This window comes from Eutrigla gurnardus (genome assembly GCF_963514095.1).
Source record: "Eutrigla gurnardus genome assembly, chromosome: 8".
NCBI classification, from domain to species: domain Eukaryota; kingdom Metazoa; phylum Chordata; class Actinopteri; order Perciformes; family Triglidae; genus Eutrigla; species Eutrigla gurnardus.
The window spans coordinates 15,953,032-15,972,372 of NC_139922.1; the positions used below are offsets into that span (position 1 = coordinate 15,953,032).

At 42.5% G+C, this 19,341-nt stretch overlaps 1 protein-coding gene across 2 annotated transcripts in view; it reads left to right on the top strand.

Annotated features, from left to right (window-relative positions):
* Window positions 1-5,590: 5,590 nt before the first annotated feature.
* The window catches only part of LOC311016857 (thymocyte selection-associated high mobility group box protein TOX-like), a 69,788-nt gene continuing 56,037 nt past the window's right edge, over window positions 5,591-19,341 (top strand). The window contains exon 1 of one of the 2 annotated variants that reach the window (XM_084014851.1): window positions 5,591-6,259. In XM_084014851.1, coding sequence (XP_083870977.1) covers window positions 6,155-6,259 — 105 coding nt within the window. In that variant the 5' untranslated portion in view covers window positions 5,591-6,154. The remainder of the gene's footprint in view (window positions 6,260-19,341) is intronic. The other variant, XM_084014850.1, reaches the window with a different exon arrangement.

Consider the following 19,341-nt stretch of genomic DNA (forward strand, 5'->3'; position numbering starts at 1 on the left):
CAACCCAGATAAAGATCAAGCATGCTTCATTTAATCAGTGGATGGAACATGAAAAGCAAAAGCATTGTTTCACCACCATGTATGATGGAGATGACACAGGATGTGCATGTCTCAACTTCAGCAGAGTGAAAATGGAAAAAGGCTTTTTTACAGAAAATAACGCTTTGAATCTACAGTTCTGCATAAATAGAGGATTCAAGCATCTGTTTACTGTGAGGCCGTGAAGGTCGGCAACTCCTGCAAAAGAATGAGACAAACATAATATGTTGACTTCTGACCAAATACATTCCAAAAATGTGCAGTCACTGGAAAATAAAATGTATTAAATGCTTGTTATTGTTGTTAGATCACATTAAAAAGATGACTATATTCAAATTAGCCTAATTTTTTTTCCTCTTCTCTCCCCATTTGGTAAAAACATCTATAATTTGAGCTACTCAAAAAGAATCCTAATTGCTCATCTGAAAGGGACCATGATTGGATGCTTGAATTTCTTTATATAAGAATGACTCACAATTCCTCCGCTTGAATGACAAACAATTTTCACTGGCAAATGATGCCATGTGTCTCGTTGAATAGAAATAAGAATTGGTCCTGTTTTCAGACATGGTCGCAAAACATGCACTCAGTCATATGCATGAGATAAATTGTATCCAAAATGCAAAAAAAAAAGAGAGAAAAGAAACCCTGCACAAATGTCACAGACTTGTTTTGGTCCTGCAGAAACCCACACTCAGGTTTTATACAATGTTCAAACATTTTTACTTTTACCCTGCATTATTGGCGTGTGCAAATGTTGGCCTTTTTTAATGATAAGAAAACACTGAGCTAAGCTCCTGCCGACCGCAATACATCCTTCCCCAAATGAGAGCTGAAATGCTATAGGCAATTAGAAGAGTCTCTAGAATTTCCTTGAAATGAAGTGCTAAATGAAACGTGGTCAGACTGACAAGTCGGCTCTCTCTTTCACTGGGCTTCTCTGTCTTCCTGCAGCCCTTCGTGCAGAGGCGAAAGGTATACACGTCTCTTTAACCAAATCGGGAGTCACTGCATGTAAGCCCTGTGGTGCTTTTCCTTAATTATGCTTCAGGGTGATTTGCAAGGTGGATGACACAATGAGAACATGTCAGTCAAATAATACCTCTGCTTCTTTTTTTATTTTTTTATTCACCACGAGCCGAGATTTACAGCCGTACTACTGTGTCTGTTAGGGAGTCAGCGTTTTCTATGTAATGAAGCAAGAAAAACTATGGACTTAATCTTTTGGTGGTTCACATGTCGGAGGCTTAAAGTCCTGCAGCAGAGTATGTGAGCTGACCTTTGGGGAATCTAGGTCATGACCTCCTTGTCTGCAGCGCTGCATTGAAGACATTATAGGATCACTACATCTACTACTATTCCAATAGGAATTTGGGAGGAAGAAGAGGCTGGCTTAGGTTTCACACTGTACTTCCACAGTAACGATGACATTCGCTATAGGTGGAAAATTGTTGAAGGTTTGTCCTTGAGGAACAATGAATGATCCCGGAATCATCATCCTAACAGCTGTTTGTACTCTTGGGCCACATTGTTGACAATCTCGAGACACACTGCTGGTTCCCATGCCCTGCTGAGACGAGCAGGGTCAGGGTAACCTGGCACAGGGGTCAAAGGTCAGCAAGCTGGGCCTGAAAAATGTCCTCTGATTTCCTTCAATGTCCGCTTTTACCACATCTCCACCAAAACTGATTAACGTATTGTACTAGAAGCAAGTTATGTTTTTTTTTTTTTTTTTTTTTACATATTCATACTTGTTAACTACATTCAGAGGGGAGCAGTGAAATTATATTCCAAAAATGAATGTTGAGTTTCAATTAATAACAATCTTTGACAATCGGCTCGTGGCCCGGAGACAAATTTAGCTCCAAATGCCCTGCAGGCTTTCTGTATAGCTTATTATTGCAAAACAAGAGAGGTACGACAGACAGGTTAGTCATGAACCGAACTCATCGGGACACTCAAGCTAACAGTAACATTAAATGTAGGGTTGAGTCTTCATAGTATACATTGTAACGTATTATATTGTAATGTAAATTCATATGTTATATGAACGACAGACTAACCAGTCTAGGTTTGCTTGTGTTTTTAGAATATATTGAGTGAGAGCAACACAGTCAGAGTGAGTATACACAATTATGGTATAATTTGCATATCTTACCATAGCTGCCTTTAGGCGTAGTTTGCCTGAAGAGATCAAATTACGCTCAACACAAGATAGTAAAACTCTCAATATAAGAAAAGGTATTGAAGCTTTATTGAGTCACTGTCTGAATCAGGACTTTGTTGAGTCCCCATCGCTGGTAAATGTAGATAAACTAAAAGTTAAATTACTTGTTGTGAAGTCAGCCAATAGTCAATAAGCAAGGGTGAAGGAAAATACAAAACGCCCACTTGGACTACTTTCTTTCTTTGTTTTCATTGTTGTGTTTTGTCCCTGTTGTCCTCTGTGAGCTGCTGCCAGTAGTTTGTGGTCTGGATGTTATTAACTCATTTCATTATAAGAGGACCTCCGTCTGTCATCAGATTTTTATTTTTATTTTTTTACTAACATTCCTGATTAAATAAATAAAAAATGATTCAATTACATTATAAACGGTCTAGACATAGTTACACTAGTTCTATGCTGATTAGTCATTATTTGTGATTTGTTAGCTAATGCAGATCAGATGTTTGTTGTATTTTATTTTATTCCTCGGTAAAACACATCGAAGGAGGACCGTCATTCTCAGCGGTGTCGAGATACATTCAATACATGCAGACACGACTGAAATCACATAGCAATTAAAGAAGAACACATGCTATGTGAATTAAAACAAAGAAAGGAAAGGAAAAAAGAAAAGCAATGGCTCTTCCAATCAATAATATTAGCAATTAGACCTTGGAAACGTCTCAGCGATATTAATGGGGTCAGCTTAAATAAGTGTTTCTTGTTGTCCTTAACGGGCTTTTACATTCCTAATCCATTTTGCATTGTGTCGAAGTGGTTTGCAAAATTGATCTGCAATTATGTACGATTGTTTGTGCAGTTTGTACTGTATATATAGAGACTTGAATGTAGATTGATTGTGGGTGCAAATCTGATGTAATTGTTTATGAATGCCTTACAGTACAAATGCATGGAGGCTTATAGCACAGGGACACCTGTCACTATGCAAGCTATGGTGTACGGCAGTTACTTAATGTTTTGAAACCGTTTTTATGATTCATAAATAAAGGACTTGTAATGTTTAAAAAGGCTGTGTGGGAAAGTGTGGAGTGTAGAAGATGTATCTTTGTTCAAAGCAGCAGGACTCTAATAATGTGATACTGTGCTCAATTAACAGTATCAACCTAATGTAACTGCTCCGTGAAAAATATGGACAGTTTAAACGTAAAGTGAATTAATGATGCTAATACTTCTGTTTGCTTTTGACCTAAAACATCTGATGTTTAAGTAAATCCAGTTATCTTGTATAATGTATGCTTATGTATAAAAGGTCAACCATTGTTGTAGCTGGCCACACCAGCTCATCACAGTTTCCTCTATGTACGTATGAAAGGAACCTGGTGTTGGTGTAAAACAATGCACAAGTACGAAGTTCTTCATTGTAATCATTTAATGGCATTATGAAACGGATGCTTGCTTTACTGTTTTTACTGTAACTTTGGGGAAGATATGTTAAGCATTCACTTTTTTTTTATTTAGCTATCCAAGGTCACAGAAATATCACATGCACATTCTATTTTGAGATGATTTTCGGTTGAAATTAGCACAACCCTCAGCAGTTCTTTTGTTCTCCCACGCTTTCCCTCAAATCAGCCGTCGTTCCTGCAGAACGAACCGAAAGCCAAATTATCTTATCTATCTTTCATCTTCCCAAATTTTTCATCTGCATCACATTTTTTTTTTTTATTTGAGATTAAAGTAGGGCTGTGTCTTTGTGCAGCACTAATTGCCATAGAGCTTCAGTAATTAAAGGACAATAAAGCCTTAGTAGTAATTAGTTTCTCTTGTTTGGTTGCTAGCCCATCAATTGTGCCTCAATAATACTGATCATTAGCATGCGCCTGGGCAGTGAGGGATGCTGGGAAAGGAGCCCTGCACACACAGCACTCCACATTCCATTCCCATGAAGCCATGGCACCGGGCCATGTGGTTAACCCTCCGTGTGCTGGGCCTGGGAGAGTGGCAGGCTGTGCCTACAACAGCGAAGGACCCTACTGTAAAATAAAGAGGTTGCACTGTAACATAATAGACCTGCTGGGAAAAAAAAGACCATCTTTTGAGAAGGTTGGGGAGGAGCGGCAGCAGTGGGCAGATGCTGCTGTCACAGTTTGTGTGAAAACAATTGTACCCTTCTCAGTGTTACATTCTTCTCTATTCACAAGGTTCACCTAACGAAAGCAATACTGTTGTGATAAAGAGGAGATATCATCACCGTTTTAATGCCGATGCATCCCTAAAAACACGTGAAATTAGGTTTCTTTTCAAACCGAACCACATCGGGAGAATAAAGAATAGTTCTGTGCAGGCAGGGTGTATGGATTGTGCTGTAAACTGTGGCATAGTAATAACGCCAGGCAGCAGAAAATGTGCTCTGTTCTGTACTTTGCCTTGACATGATTGAAAGACAATGGTCCCATGGATAGGCCATTTCAACATCAAATGTGCATGCACATCACAGGGCAAGGGTGTGCTATCCATCACATTCAGCGAGCTGTCAGAGGCAGCTCTCACAGCCCCGGCTTCTCCCTCCACACACATTTGCAACTGTATGGCATTACAAGATTACACCTCCCAGTACATATTCCAACCAGAGCGTGCTGTATTTCACACACTTTTTTTAAAACCGCTCATTGTTTGCTGCTCTGCATCGTCGTGCAAGTTTAATATTGCAGCTTAAATGTGACGTTTTTCTTGTCATCCATTTGCTCTTAATTTTAATCAGAAATACATGTGAATCTTTAATGCGAGCAGAGTTTGACACAGAAACAACTTCAGGATTATTGGAATGAACTTTTCAAAAAATCCTATAATAAACCGAGCACTGGTTAAACTCTCTATAAAAAAACTGGACTTTATACGAATATGAAGTCTTTCACCTATCCATAGGCATTACAGTAAAACCAGAGGCCTATCCAAGTGATTTTTGCTCAATGCTTTAGGTAATAGGATGTGACGGATTTTGTATAATCCGGTGATTTTTGATATTCAGGTTGTAGTCATGCAAATGAAAAAAATCTAAACACATGAAAACACGGTGGAACTGTACGGAGAGAATGTGTTGCAAACCCTCCTCCCATCCGCCTTGGCACAATAACCCAAATGGAAAGCCTTTATGAAGCACTGATGGAAGCAGAGTGCGCTTTTTATAATGCACAGCCGTGCGCGCGCGCACACACGCACACACGCACACACACACACGCACACACACACGCACACACACTCTACTACATTTCCAGCTAATCAGGAGCGCGCAGTTGCAGAAAGGAGAGCGGTTGCCAAGGCAGCCACCAATCTCCCCTCCCCCTTCTCCCTCCGTTCCTCTTTTTCCCGTTTATTATCGGCAGAGGTCGCATGGCAGAGGGAAGTCCGACCACTTCTGTACTGGAACCAATGCAAGAATATGCACCTCCATAACAAAGCCTGCATGGAGTCCTGAGAAGCGGTGGGGAGACAGAGGCTGCGCGTTTATGGGCAGCCGTAGAAAAGAGATCTTTTAAAAAAAAAAGAAAGAAAGAAAAGAAAAAAAAGAAAGAGAGGATCTAAGTTGGAGGTTTTGCTGTAATTTGCGCTGGAACAACGGGATAGTTTTGCCAACACGTGTGTGTGCGTCCATGCAATTTGTCCCTCTCCGTTTTTGAGTGCGCGAGCGTTTCGCGTGCTGGTTGCGGGGCTCCGAGGAGGACTGCGCATCACCAGAGTTGGTGCCCGAAGTTCGGCCGTGAACGGATGTGAGGGGAAGAGTGTACCGAGTTAAAACTCCCCCACTTCTTTTTTTTCTCCTCTCCCCCCCTGCGCGTGTGAGTGCGTGTTGTTGTCGTCGCTCCTGCTTCGGCGTTGTGTTTGCTGAGACAATAGTGAGTCAAAGAGCGCCGAAAGTGATTTCATGCCTTCAGTCTCGCACAACCTGAGATGGACGTGAGATTTTATCCTGCGCCCCCAGCAAACGTGGGTACATGCTCCCTGCCGACCGACCCAAGTTGTCTCAGCTCGTTGGACTATTACCACTCGAACAAGGTAAATAACAAACTTGCGCATTTGAAAATGCTTCACATCTCACCTGTCTCTTCCAGTGGAACATTTACGCATTGTAAACGCGTTTTTTCTTTATTCTTCTTCTTTTTAAATCCCACTTGCCCCCAAAAACACACACACATCTCTTCCAAAACACGTCAAGTGTTAGCAAATAAAAGTGATCTCAGCACCTGGGAGGGTCTGGTTTTAATTGAGTCTGGGACGGGACACACTATTTGTATTCGCTGTTACTTGAGACTGAAACCTGCGATTATTATTTTGCTGTTTGAAAGCAAACTTTTGTTTCCTTCTTCTCCCATCTCACCAACGTGGTTATTATGTTATTTCCCCGGTGAGATAGTGCAGTTGTGCTGCGCACAAAGCTGGCATTAGGCGTCCCACCCGATGTGGAATACCAGGGGCTGTATAGAATCCATACTGCCCCGCTCTGCTCTCTCTGCTCCAACATGATCTTCCCTCTCAATGATTTCTTATAGCTTACATGCTTTCCCTGCTGGGAGTTCAACGATTAAATGGATGTGTGCCAGTAATGTACTGTTAATTACTTTGTAAAGAGAACCCACAGAGTCCGGCTGGTACAAGTATCACTCTTTCTGTCTCTCTCACTCTCAGGTTTGACACCCAGCAGCTTTTGACTTGTGACCTGCACTGACTCCACTGCAAGTGTGCAAGTGGCATTTAAATAAAAAAACAGCATTATGAACGTTTTTGTAGTTTGACATTTTCCAAGAAACAAACAAATCAGCCAAAAAAAAACCCAGCAGTGCGCAGTAATCCTGTTATGAATAAATGAAGGATGTGGCAGCTCTAGAAATGTCGAGATGCGTTGCCATTAAAAATGAGAAAGTAAGATGAGCTCGCAGCAAAAGTACCACAAACACAATACGCACCATGTGGAAATACTAGGAAAGCTATTTTTAAACTAATCAAGTTGATTAACTGATTCACAGCTTCCACTAGCAGCATCACTGAATTAGACGTTGGTGCCACTTACCATGGTGGGATTATTACCAATCAACAGGCTCTGGATGTTGACCTGCTGCTGTAGATGGAGATGGAGTTGTTTGACTTGCTTTCAACGATAAAGATGGCTTTCGGGTATGGCAATGAGGGGGACTGAAACGCAGTTGGAGGATGTTTTATTTCCTTTCACTATGTGGGCATCGGAAAGTGTCTGTCACCAAACGGAATATTCCAGTAATCGACTAAGATCATCGTCTCTTAATTTAGAAAAAAAAACCGTCGTCTCTGCTCAGGTTTGGTAGCAGAGAGCTTGTTTAAGTGTGAAAGACAGAAACAAAAGAAATCGGCACACAGTTTTATTGAGTGACATGTTCAGTTACAGATGAACTCTATCGAAAACATTTCCTGATGAGGCAGGTTTACACCTGTGACACCCAAAATTTGTAGGCCAAACGAATTAAGATCACCCTCCATGTGGATGATCTCAAGGATAAACTGATATCTGTGTGAATCCTAGAAACAACGCCATGAGAAATGATATAAAGTGCTTTCACAACGGGAGAAAGTGACACCAAACTACCCCCCCCCCCCCCCCCCCCCCCCTCGAAATTACAAGTGTTCATTTGAATTATTGACATCCCTCCGCTGCCTCTGCCTGACGGATAGGGGCTCTTTCCACAAGGGGAAGGTATAATTTGCTGTCATCACATGTGTAACACTAACTACCTTCACTAGCGATGCAAATGAGGCCCAGGAGCAGCAGGGATCACTCAGTGTCCTGTTAACACGGTGCGGGGTCAAGTTCCTCTCCTCAAACGCTTGTCGTCTGATTTGTCATGTAGGTACTGTATCTATGGATCGGATCTGCCTGCTGCTCATCATCTCTGACAGCTCTGGTTGGTCACATTCTGCCCAGCTCGTCTCTCTGAAGCAATCATAGCATTAAGGTCAATTGTTTTTAATGGGCTCAATTTAAATATTCATGTGGAGATTTGGGTTTGAAGCTGAATTCGTTGTTGGCTTATTTTGAGAATATTCTTTTTTGGCAAATGTATTATTGGAAAGGAGTCAAAATAATTTGAATAATAGGAAGCCTTTGCTAAGATGGTTGCAATTTGGCTCCTGTGTTGAGATTAAGCACCATTACTCCTTTCTGGCTGCTCCAGTATTCAGTAAAAAAAAAAAAAAAAAGAGGAAAAGATGCAATTTACAGCCTGAGAAAACATCTCTGGTTTTATCGCTGTGAAATTAACAGTGTTAATCTGACTTACACACAGGCTTAATTGGATAAAATGAGCATGTGCTGGTATTTCAGCTTTATAGTCTGTTTATTTGCAAACCTGTTTTCCGTGCAACTGACTCACTTCTGGATGCTGTGCGCGGACACAAGCCCAGCTTGAGTAATTACCAAGTTTATGTGATTTCCAGAGAACACGTGCGGCGCTCATGCTATTCAGCATTTGTCACACTGCTCATTTTGAGCTCCTTTCATTCATAGCAGTTTGTGTGCGTGGACGTGTTCTTCCTTTAACCTTATTCAACGTGCAGAGGAATTACTGTGATCACTAATCGCCGCGTGAGTCGCTTCCGTTATTTTGACAAGTGTTGTCCGCGATCAACAAAAAAACGTTCTGCGAGGAGGAAATGTGAACCCTTTGCTCTGCTTTACATTCGTCATCGACTGGCACTTGAGCAACGTGAATCATTCTGCCTGCCAAATCAGTTTGTGCACTGTAAAACAGAAAAGAAGGTGAAGAACGCGGTGAAAGAGATGCATAAAATGAGCGGAGAAGGTACTTCAAGCGCAGATTGAGATGATTCAGAAAGATCCATAAATAACCCTGAAGATTTCTACTTCAATATTTTCAATACTCGCTTTATTTCACTGTGAGTGTGCCGTGTCTTTTATCACTGTGGTGCTCTCCCACAGCCGAGGAGAAATGGTACAGAATAATACCGTTATAACAGCTTTTTCTTTTTGCTCTCATGGTAATATTAAACTGCCATCTTTGAATGCTGTTACAGGATGCGTGGTACATATGTTACTCACGCAAACGGTGCAAATACTTCATACTTTATATGTTGTAGGAACCATCGACAGATGCATTTTGTCCGACAGAAACTTGTGCGACTGTAATTGCCATTTGTCCGGCCCCTTTTCAGTTTGCTCTGTGAAATGGGAACACAGTGTCTGCTCCTTTATTTGAATACCTTAATCAAACAGTGCTGACTGCTGCTGCTGCTGCTGCTACTGAGGTGAGGTGCTGCATACAGTATAGCAATTGCATTGAGTGTGGGGAGAGCGAAGGCCCTGTGTTTATACACCCAGGCCCCACCCAGCTCCCATATCCTCCCAACAACTGATATCTGCTTAGATAGGGCATGACTGAAGAGCTGGCTTTGTTAGTTGGTGGTCTCCGTTCTCTCAGATAAGCTGGGGGTATGATGCGCTCCATTTGAATGCCTTATCTCAGGTTTTTATTTCTTATTGAGCCATATTGAGTCGGTTTCCAGCCGCTGATCGGACCTCAAGTAGGATGAGCCCTCGAATAAATTTAAAAAAAGAGATATTTATTGTTTTTGGGGTACATGGAAGGGTTATTTTTAGTCGCCTGAGTACTTAAACATGGCCGACAAATTAACAAGTCCCTGTAACGCAGTCCGTGGTGTACTGTATGTTCTCGTTGAGTGGCGTTGTCGCTATTAGCTAATGACAAACTCTGTGGTATGTGACAGAGAGGCAGAAAGGGAGAATCAAAGGATGAGTGAGAGTCAAATGGGTTGAAGTAATCAGTGGCCCAGTATGGGGACTGTGTGCGTGTGCGTGCGTGTGTGTGTGCGTGTGTGTGTGCGTGTGCCTGTGCATGCTAACTCGGGGCCATTCAAGCGTTTTGCTGACTACGGAATCACAATCACAATTGCTTTCATAGCCCAGTGCAGAGGAAGGCCATGCATACCACAGTAAGGGCCTGTGACACACAGCGAGCAGGGGGCAGAGCAAAAACAGCCACTAAATCATATTCTCCCTGCTCCGACACACGGAGGGGATTTTTAATAGGGATTCTGACCATTTGAAATCATTTCAATAAAACTGGAATTGGCTCTGACATTGGCTGAGTCACAGAGGTGACTCTGTGGAAAAAAAAGTAATTTCCCCAACCAACCAAAAGGTCAGGACAGCTGTTTTTCTTTACTTTGTTTTGGTGATATTTTGTTTTTTTAGTTCTCGTAGATGAATGTTGGTGAAAGTCAATGAGACATGTGATGCTGAATTACCACTTAGAGGATCACGGATAGCTTTTTCCACCATGTAAAGGCCTCAGTGTCTCATTATTTGGCCTTCAAATGCAGTGTTGGTGTTTGATGCAGGTTATGAGAGTGACAGTATGACTGTATGTATGTGTGTTTGGTAGTAGTGGTGGTGGTGGGGGGGCTACTCATTATTGGCCCTGGCACTGCTAAGCAACTTCCTCGTTGGTGGGTACCAGTGCGTCCCCCTCAGCGTGTGTTGCCATAATTAAGACCAGCAGCCCCGCTATAGTGTGCTTACATTAGTCAGCCCGGGCCTTCCCATGGGGCAGTGCGGTGGCATTCCCATTCTCGCCGCAGAAGAAGAAGAAAGAAAAAAAAAAAAAAGAAACGGCACCAGCACCTGCTCCAGAGTGGGCCCCTGGGTGCTTAGTTAAATGTTGATTATGTTTGTTAATGGCTGCAAACACTCAGAAGGAATGACGCATGGCGTTGCGGTGATATTGATGTGCAAATAATGAAGCACATCTATTTATCTGTCTGTTTGTCTGGCATTAAAATGTGCATTATTGCAGATGTGTTGCTGGTTATACAGAGCACAGTAGGAGAAGCTCCAATACACAGCAGGTAATGTGCATCTCTGCTGACACAGGAAGGAATGGAGGAGTGCCTATAGGCCATACATATACACACTGTATATGTATGTATGTATGCATGTATGTATGTATGTATGTATGTATGCATGTATTAACATATTCAAATTCAGTTGGCATTGACGTGTTTCTCTCTTTTATATCATCATTACTGGAAAACATCTTTGAATCTTGACTGTTGGTTGAAAAAAAGGTAATCTGAAGTCATCACCTTGAACTCTCTTGATGAAAGCCTTTTTCTGACATTTTATAGACCACCCAATAATCAACAGATTCATCAATAATTAAAAGAATCCAAAATGCAACCGTAGTGTATGAATAAATCCTTTCCGGCTGTGGGCCTTTTATGTAACGTTTGTATGTATGAGTGCATGATGTGTGTGTGTGTGTGTGTGTGCATGCACTGCGCTGTATGTACTGTATGTATGCATGCATGCATGGAAGAGGCTAAAAGCTGGACAAACATTCCCAGTTGTCCCAGCTTCCTGAGGTATGTCCTGTGCAAACACCATGGGCCATGGTATAAGCTCCTTGCCAGGGATTTAAGGCTCTTTCCCTCCGTTGTTTTCACTGAATATCCTCTACAAATATTACCGGCCTGGTGTCAGTGCCATGTTTGCACTGTGGCCTCAAGGGACAGAGCCCATATGAAAGTTTTAATTAATCGTCCAGGCCCAGACGAACACATAGAAAGTGCATATCAAGTAGGATGATCGGAGTGCATAGGCGTGATGATAGAAGATATTTGTTGTTTTCTCTGACTATGCCTATGGATCAGGTTAATTATTTTGGGCGATAGATTATCCATCAGAATGTACAGGTTGCCATTCGCTAGCAGATCTTTGACTCCTGACCTGAGCACCGGCGTCTGTTATTAATCGACTGACACGTGTTGATTCGGAATGCGAGGGTTTCCCACTCGAGGACGACAGGGTTGATGAATCCATACGATCCTGAGTTTGCTCTCTTTCCCCAGCTGTGGCTGTCTCGCCTTGTTCCTTGTCTGTCAGGAGCATGTGTTTATTATGTGTGACATATTTAGCAGGCAGATATAATTGCCTGTGCAAGGCTGTAATCGCCGGCGTCCAATCCAGTCAGCAGAGACTGTGGGAGCCCACAGAGCCAACGAGGTAATCAAACTGGGGCTCATTCTTCCTCTTTGAGAGCTAATGATGAGCTCCGTGATCGGCTACAATGGGCCGGGAGAGAAAGTGTGACGGAAAGTACGGTGGTAATACCATGGTTTTAGCTCTTGCAATGCTATTATCTTTGGTTTAAGACATGGGAATCGCCCAGGGAGAGAAGTGGAGTAGTGCATGCTGCAGAGTTGAGGAAAGAGGGGAAAAATAAAGATAGATGCCGTTCAAGAAAAAGGGAGGTAGAGAGGTCAGAGGAGACTTGTGGGTTGAGAAAAGGGAGGGAAAGCGAGAGAAAGAGGCCCTCTCTTTGTGTTGTCGACCTATTTAGTCGCAAGCTGGCCACGAGCCATGTTGATGAGTGATGTCGCGAAGAAAAACAAACAGAGGAAAGAAAAGTAGGATTTTGGAAATTATGACATATACGGTCAATGGTGTTATGCTATCGCCGTCTCTCTCGACGACGCTTCAACAACCTTGCAGCAGCTTGGTCGGGTTGTCAACACACAGGAAAGGGAAACTTGAGCAGATCTTTTTATAGAATTGTTAATAACATAGTAGACAGTAGTGAAAAACCATAGCCTAAAGCAGCACTTACTGGCACAACCCACGTGAACCAAGGAAGTATATGCCTATGTGTGTGCATATATGTGTGTGTGTGTGTGTGTGTGTGTGTGTTGCTGCCACCTTAGCAGTGGTGGAAGAAGTATTCAGATCTTCTACTCCAGTAAAAGTAGCAGTTCCATACTGTAGAAGTACAGGTGTGGGTAATTAAGTAGTACCGAGGACTGACGTAAAGAGTAATTTTACTCGTCACTCATTGAAAACGATGACAAAAAGCAAGCTGGTAAAACACAATCTGTCTGATCGGGGCCTTACACATGCAAGATGTCTTTCCAGATTCAGGTTATGTGAAGTAACCGGGTCTTTCAACTAACATATAGTTTAGTCAGAGTGAAGCAGCAACTCTGGACCTGTTGCTGCGGTTAAACAGGGCCCGTTACTTAGCAAAGGCGTCGGGACTGTCATAACGGGGAACAAATGTTTGCAGCAGCCGGGCAGGGAAAGGGGAGTGAAAACTGAGAGATGGTCATGTTTTATTAAGCCTGATAATGCAGCCTAATCTGTGGCTCAGGTTACACAGTGCTTTGTGGGTAATTAGAGATCATGTCGTATGCCTGGCCTGCTGAAAATTTGCACTCCGCCCTAATCCCCTCCTATCCGCCTTTCACCCACCACCTCCCTTCTTCTTCTTGGCTCTTCATTCTCTCCCTCACTCACAGAAAAAAAAACATGCTTCCAAATGAGTTGGCTTCCTGTCAGGGAAGCGAACAAATAAACAAACATGGCAGCCATACTCCAGGTAGCTAGTCATCAGAAAGTTTATACCCCGCTGTAAGATACTTAGAAATGTGCCTATGTGCTCCGAATTCAATAAGAGGAAGTCAACAGTGGAGCACTTTGTGGTTCGTTTTGTGGAACTTGTTGGATGAATGACTAATGCCTCCTGGCAAGTGCCCCAGGTTTACTATTACCAAAACAATGGCACTTGATACAGAGCACCGTAGCCTTGGTTTTCACACAGACAGGAGCTCAGGCTGCTGTTTTCTTTTTGAACCTTAAATGCTGACTGCCCATTCATGCGACATCCCCCAAACACAGAGAAACACACAAAGGAAATACCCAACTGACATAGTGACTTAAAAATATGGCTTCTTTCATCGCTCATTGTCCGCAATTTTTCCTTTGTCATAAACTGAGAAATGTTTCCCTTTCTCAGTATCTAGATTCAGCTCTCGCCAAGTGTACGTCAGTAGGCGTGTTTACATATGCGTGGTTATATGATTGCTCGGATTATGGCAGCAAATCCATTAAAGTGTCTAAATATCAGGTGGAAAAAAATCTATCTGGTGAGGTTTTAGAGTAAAAAGCATCAGCTGCCTCTCAGCATAAACTCAATAAACAGTACGACAGGGAAGACCGGATGAAAATCAGGTTTAAATTCTAACTCATTGAGTTCAATTCAGTGTAGTCCCCCCCACCACAATTATTGTCACGTCTGGTGGTTTGAGCTAAAATTCCCTCGTACATAAAAGAAGACATGAAAGCAACAATAAAAGAGAGACAGCTTGCATTTATCTCTTTGCATCTTAGTGGAGCTCATAAAACCTCATCCTGCAGTATGCACTATATGAGTCATTGAAGCAAGTGTATTAGTAAACTATTTGCATCTTATCACTATGGGCGCACGTGATGACAGTACTGCCATAGATACCATCCGCAAATAAACAGTGTTCCTGTAAGTGTGGCGCTGAACTCATTAACCTCATCAACCTCTCGGGAGCCACCAGGGGTCTGATATGAATGATCATGCATTCAGACACAGGGGAGATAAAGGCAAACGACGTCATAGGGATAGAACAAGCTTTCAAATAGCATCAGGCCATACATTTGCATAAAAAGTTAGCAAAATGCAAAACCGAGCTATATTCAAAGTGTTCAAGTAGCGTGGTGATTATCGGCCGAACTAAAAGGCTTTTAAGAGTTGAGGTGGCTAATGGGGTGTGTGTGTGTGTGTGTGCGTGTGTGTGTGTGGGGGGGTTAGGAACCAGAGACAAACACTAAGCAAGAGGAGATAAAATGTAGTTTAGACCTCAGTTTGGATCGGCTGTCAATCACTGTGAAATCTCCTCATTACGCGACGCAACCTGCTCACTTTGACTTTGTCATCAAGGTCAACAGAGATGTAAATCCCTGTGTGTTACAGAGCTGGAAGTCGAAGGGACTTTCAGTGTTTCGCATCTAGACGCCCCCCTGTATTCCTGCCATTAAGCGACACTCCACATATCATTGGCTTGGTGCCGGGATATATGATCATTTTCACCCTGGAAGTCATTCTTTCACTCATTGATGAAACTGTGTGCAAACTGTCACCACAAACATGGTTGTGGGCCAGTAGGTTCTGTGACTGGATGGAGGTGATAGCACAACAATCCCAAGTTGCTGATTAGAAGTTTGCAACTCTACATGCGCACACATGCAGGGTCATTGCACTCACTCACTTTACACCTCAGAATCACACACACACACACACACACACACACACACACACACACACACACACACACACACACACACACACACACACACACACACACTTGCTATATAGCTTCAAGCCATTTCATTTCCTCTCCTCCTATGACAACATCTCAATATAATGGGACATGGTGCCACGTGACAGGAGCAAATACATGGAGCGATCAAATCGCTCGCTCTCTCTAGCTTGAAGGGCAGAACGGTCACTCGTTACATAAACTGGAGTTTGTTCAATTACAGAAAAATGTGCTTTGTGTCCTTGTCATAAGCGGAGTGATGAAGCAGATAAAAAAAAAAACAAGTTAGTTGTCCATGTTCTTTCAGGATTTTGATAAAATACCTTGCTTTCTACGCTCACTGTCCCTGGAGCCAAACTGTAATGAGGCTAAGACACTTCGTACAGGCTTGATGCTAAATTCACATGTAGCTACTTTAGGTTTTATGTAAAAAATACACATGCATATTCAGATGAAATGACTTAATGGGGCTGCACTATAAAAGATCATCCCATCCTGAGGAGTAGGGTTGGAATATTTGCCATAACTGAAAGAGTGAACTCTCAAAGAGTTTCCAAAAAAAGGAAACCAGGACTCCAGAAAGAAATCTGAACCTGCCAACACATGACCTTTAGCCTTCGTCGTCCCGTTTGGCATCCTTTTGTAGAAATAATCACAGACTGGCAGGGTTGGACCAACATTTGGTGTTGATCGATATGGAGATCATGAATATTTATCATGATTATTTCCACAGAGCCCAGCATTCCCTTCCATGTTGTGCTAAGCTACATTCCTGCTAATTTACAAAGCGAGGTTCTTCTTCACCTGAAATCGGCGCAATTTCGTTTCGCCTGTTGCTGCAACATTCAGCGGCATGGCAATTCCCCGAAAGAGACGAAATTTCCAATGCCCCATGGTGGCTGGCTGTTTGTTTTGTTTAAGTGGCAGCTTGATTTGATACGCAGCATCACTCTTCATTTAATTGTACTAAGCCAAAACAGTGGTCGAGACTAATATTCAAATATTTCTGTAGCCCTGTTTTGTGTGCAGCCAGAATTTCTCAGTACCAAATTTAACATTTATTCCTCTTTCTTCTTACTTAGTTTGATTTTTGTTCTACATTATATGGTTCTGTTTCCAGCAGATGTGGCTAGCCCTTACTGCAGGTACTCTTACTGTGTGCCACAGCACAGTACCATCGCACACACTTTTCAGATGAGCCTGTAATTAAGTCATCTCGGAGCCTTGAGAGTGCGACTATAGTGCACTGAGCTGAGACCAATCTGCCACTAATTGTCCCGAGTTTTAATTTCTAATGGAATAAGGGCCAGAGGGAATGCAGCTTAATGAGATGCAGTTACTGTGTGCATGTGTGTGTGTGTGTGCACGCTCATTTATCTGTTTACTGTAACCGCTGTTGGCCCTGGTGAATAGAGAAACAAGAGTGAGTAAAGCAAGATGTTCCGTTTTGATTTCGTTACCTCGTTTCTGTTTATTCTACAAAGCACTCAGGATGTCTCCGTCTTTCCAAACTGTAAATCTACACATAACAAATGGTAAATGTACCTTGAAATAAGGAACATAATTGATTGTACATTGACAGTAGTAGGTAGTTTGCGCCTTTTAGTGATACCCACTCTCTTTTATACAAACCGGGGATTGCCTCTTTTAATAACCGTGTGACAGTAGAGAGACCCTTCCAAAAGTGAGAAGTGCTTTTGCCCTTGGCACTCCCGTTATTGCTCAGACAGCATGGCTGTAGACTGGAACTGGAAAGGTTGTTTACATAGCCTTGGGAGTGTTTGTGTCATAATTTAGATTCCAGGCATTTCAACATCCAAATAAATCAGTTTAGACTTCTGAGGACAAGTAAACCTCCAGAAGAAAAGATGGGCCAGCTGTGTTTAAAATCCACAAGGTAGTTTTTATCTCTAAGTAATTTTGTTTTCCGCTGTTATAGACAAAGGACATGGGCGGGGGGGTCAAAGTTCACGGAGCATATGTGCTTTGGTATATTGGCAATATCCATGTTTATCTTTTATTGACGGTAAAGTATTGCTTTTGCCACATTTTGCCATGTGCATTTTGAGTATTATTGTACTGTATATGGTCAGCGTGTCCTATGAGTTGTTACTCAAACAACAACTTTGTCAGCCAAAAGATTTTAAAAAAAACAGAAAGACGAAAAAAAAACAGCTACATGAGCACCCCTGAAGACACATGACCACATGAATCTTTCAAACACTTTGGTGACTTCACTGTAATTCTTTCTACCTTATCGGTTTTGAGTGGAGTTTGCTTTTGCAACTGACTCAAGGCCCTTCCTCTTATTGTTTCAATATGTCAGAGCATTGTTTGAATGAGGTCACCCATTACCGATCTGGCCCGGGGCCAGCTCGACTTCAGCTGATTTAATTGAATCTACGACATGAGTCAAATTCAAACAAGCAGAGACTGCTTCGCCATGACAGCCTCATTACTCCACATTAAGAACTCATTTCACAATGCATTGTGACTTTGGGCTTGACAAATGGTGAAAAGGGATGAAATCAAATAAGGCACTACATTTTGGGAAAGGCTACTCTTGAAATGCTCCGGCTGAAAATACTCCCGAGTGCTTTACATATATTATAGAAGAGCCCCCCACCCCAAAAAAACAGTCTTGCTGCTGTTTTGTATGAGTTAATGTGAATGCCTCCTGGGTTCGAGCGTTCCCTTGTTTGCCGTCTGCAGTAATGGAATGACATTCAATGCCATTTCCCCCCTTTTTTAAATATGATTTTTGTCATGTTATGAATTCAACCTGCCTTGTCACTCAAGCCACAGACGAGCGCTGAGAGAGGAGAAGATATGCGAATGAAACCTTTCACTGCAGACTTTTACTGTTAGCTGTGTGCAGACCAAATAATGACGCCTTTATCACGTCCACTACGTGACAAACAAAGAGGGCTTTGTTGTGACATACCACAAGATGCGATATCGGCCATTATAATGACATACATTATGTATGTAACACGTACACAACATTCATTGAGTCTCAGCTGTGCGCTCGCTGCATTTCAGCATTTCGTCAGCTCCGAAACCTCGACTAAATTTCTCAATTAAGCATGCATTCTTTAAGAGCCACTGGCAGCTCGGCCAGAGCTCGCGGGGGGAAGAAGAAAAAAAATTGTACAGAAGGCTCAACGTGCCAGGGCCTACCTTCACAATAGGGAAGGAAATGTTGAGACTGTGAGGGCTGTGGAGTGGAGATATGGCAGTGTTTGCTTAGGGCTAGGTATCAGGCACAAAAACAAACATGGCCGCCCTTAATGAGCCTGTTTGCCTGCCAAAGGTAAAGACAGCTGTTGTCTCTCGCCACAATGGAGCAGGCCTCAGTGCCACGGAGCACAGAGGAGCACTCTGCGTCCCCATAGTAACGCTCACCTTGTGTGTACTCAAGAGGGAACATATTAAGTCCTCTTTACAGATACGGGGTAAAATGTAAATTCTGAGGCCATACAGCACTTTCATATAGTCCGTCTGTGAAACCGAAAGGTTTATTGCTTAGTACGTCTCGCATTCAAGATCAGCAAATGTGACATTATGGACTGTTTACTCACTTGTTTACGCACTCTCTGTAAAATCTCTTCTGGTAAATGAGAACAGGCTTCTCAAAAGGACTCTAATGGCAAAACGTGGGGCTCTGAAACCTGGAAAAGCACTTTTCTCCTGTATGAGAAAATTAATACATTAGAGCCGCGCCTGTCCGACTGAATCAGCACTGACAGCTTGCTTCACTCCACGGCCGATTTTTTTTTAGAGTTAAACTCGCAAGTGAGAAGACTACATTTTGTCGAGAGGAGAGCGGCCATTAAGAAACTGCAAACCTTAAAGGTCCAACCGTCAATTGCATCAGGCTGGCTTCTGTTGAAACAAAGCCCTCCCAACCCCCACCGCTTTCCTGCCATTGTTTACACTACATTTTGAAC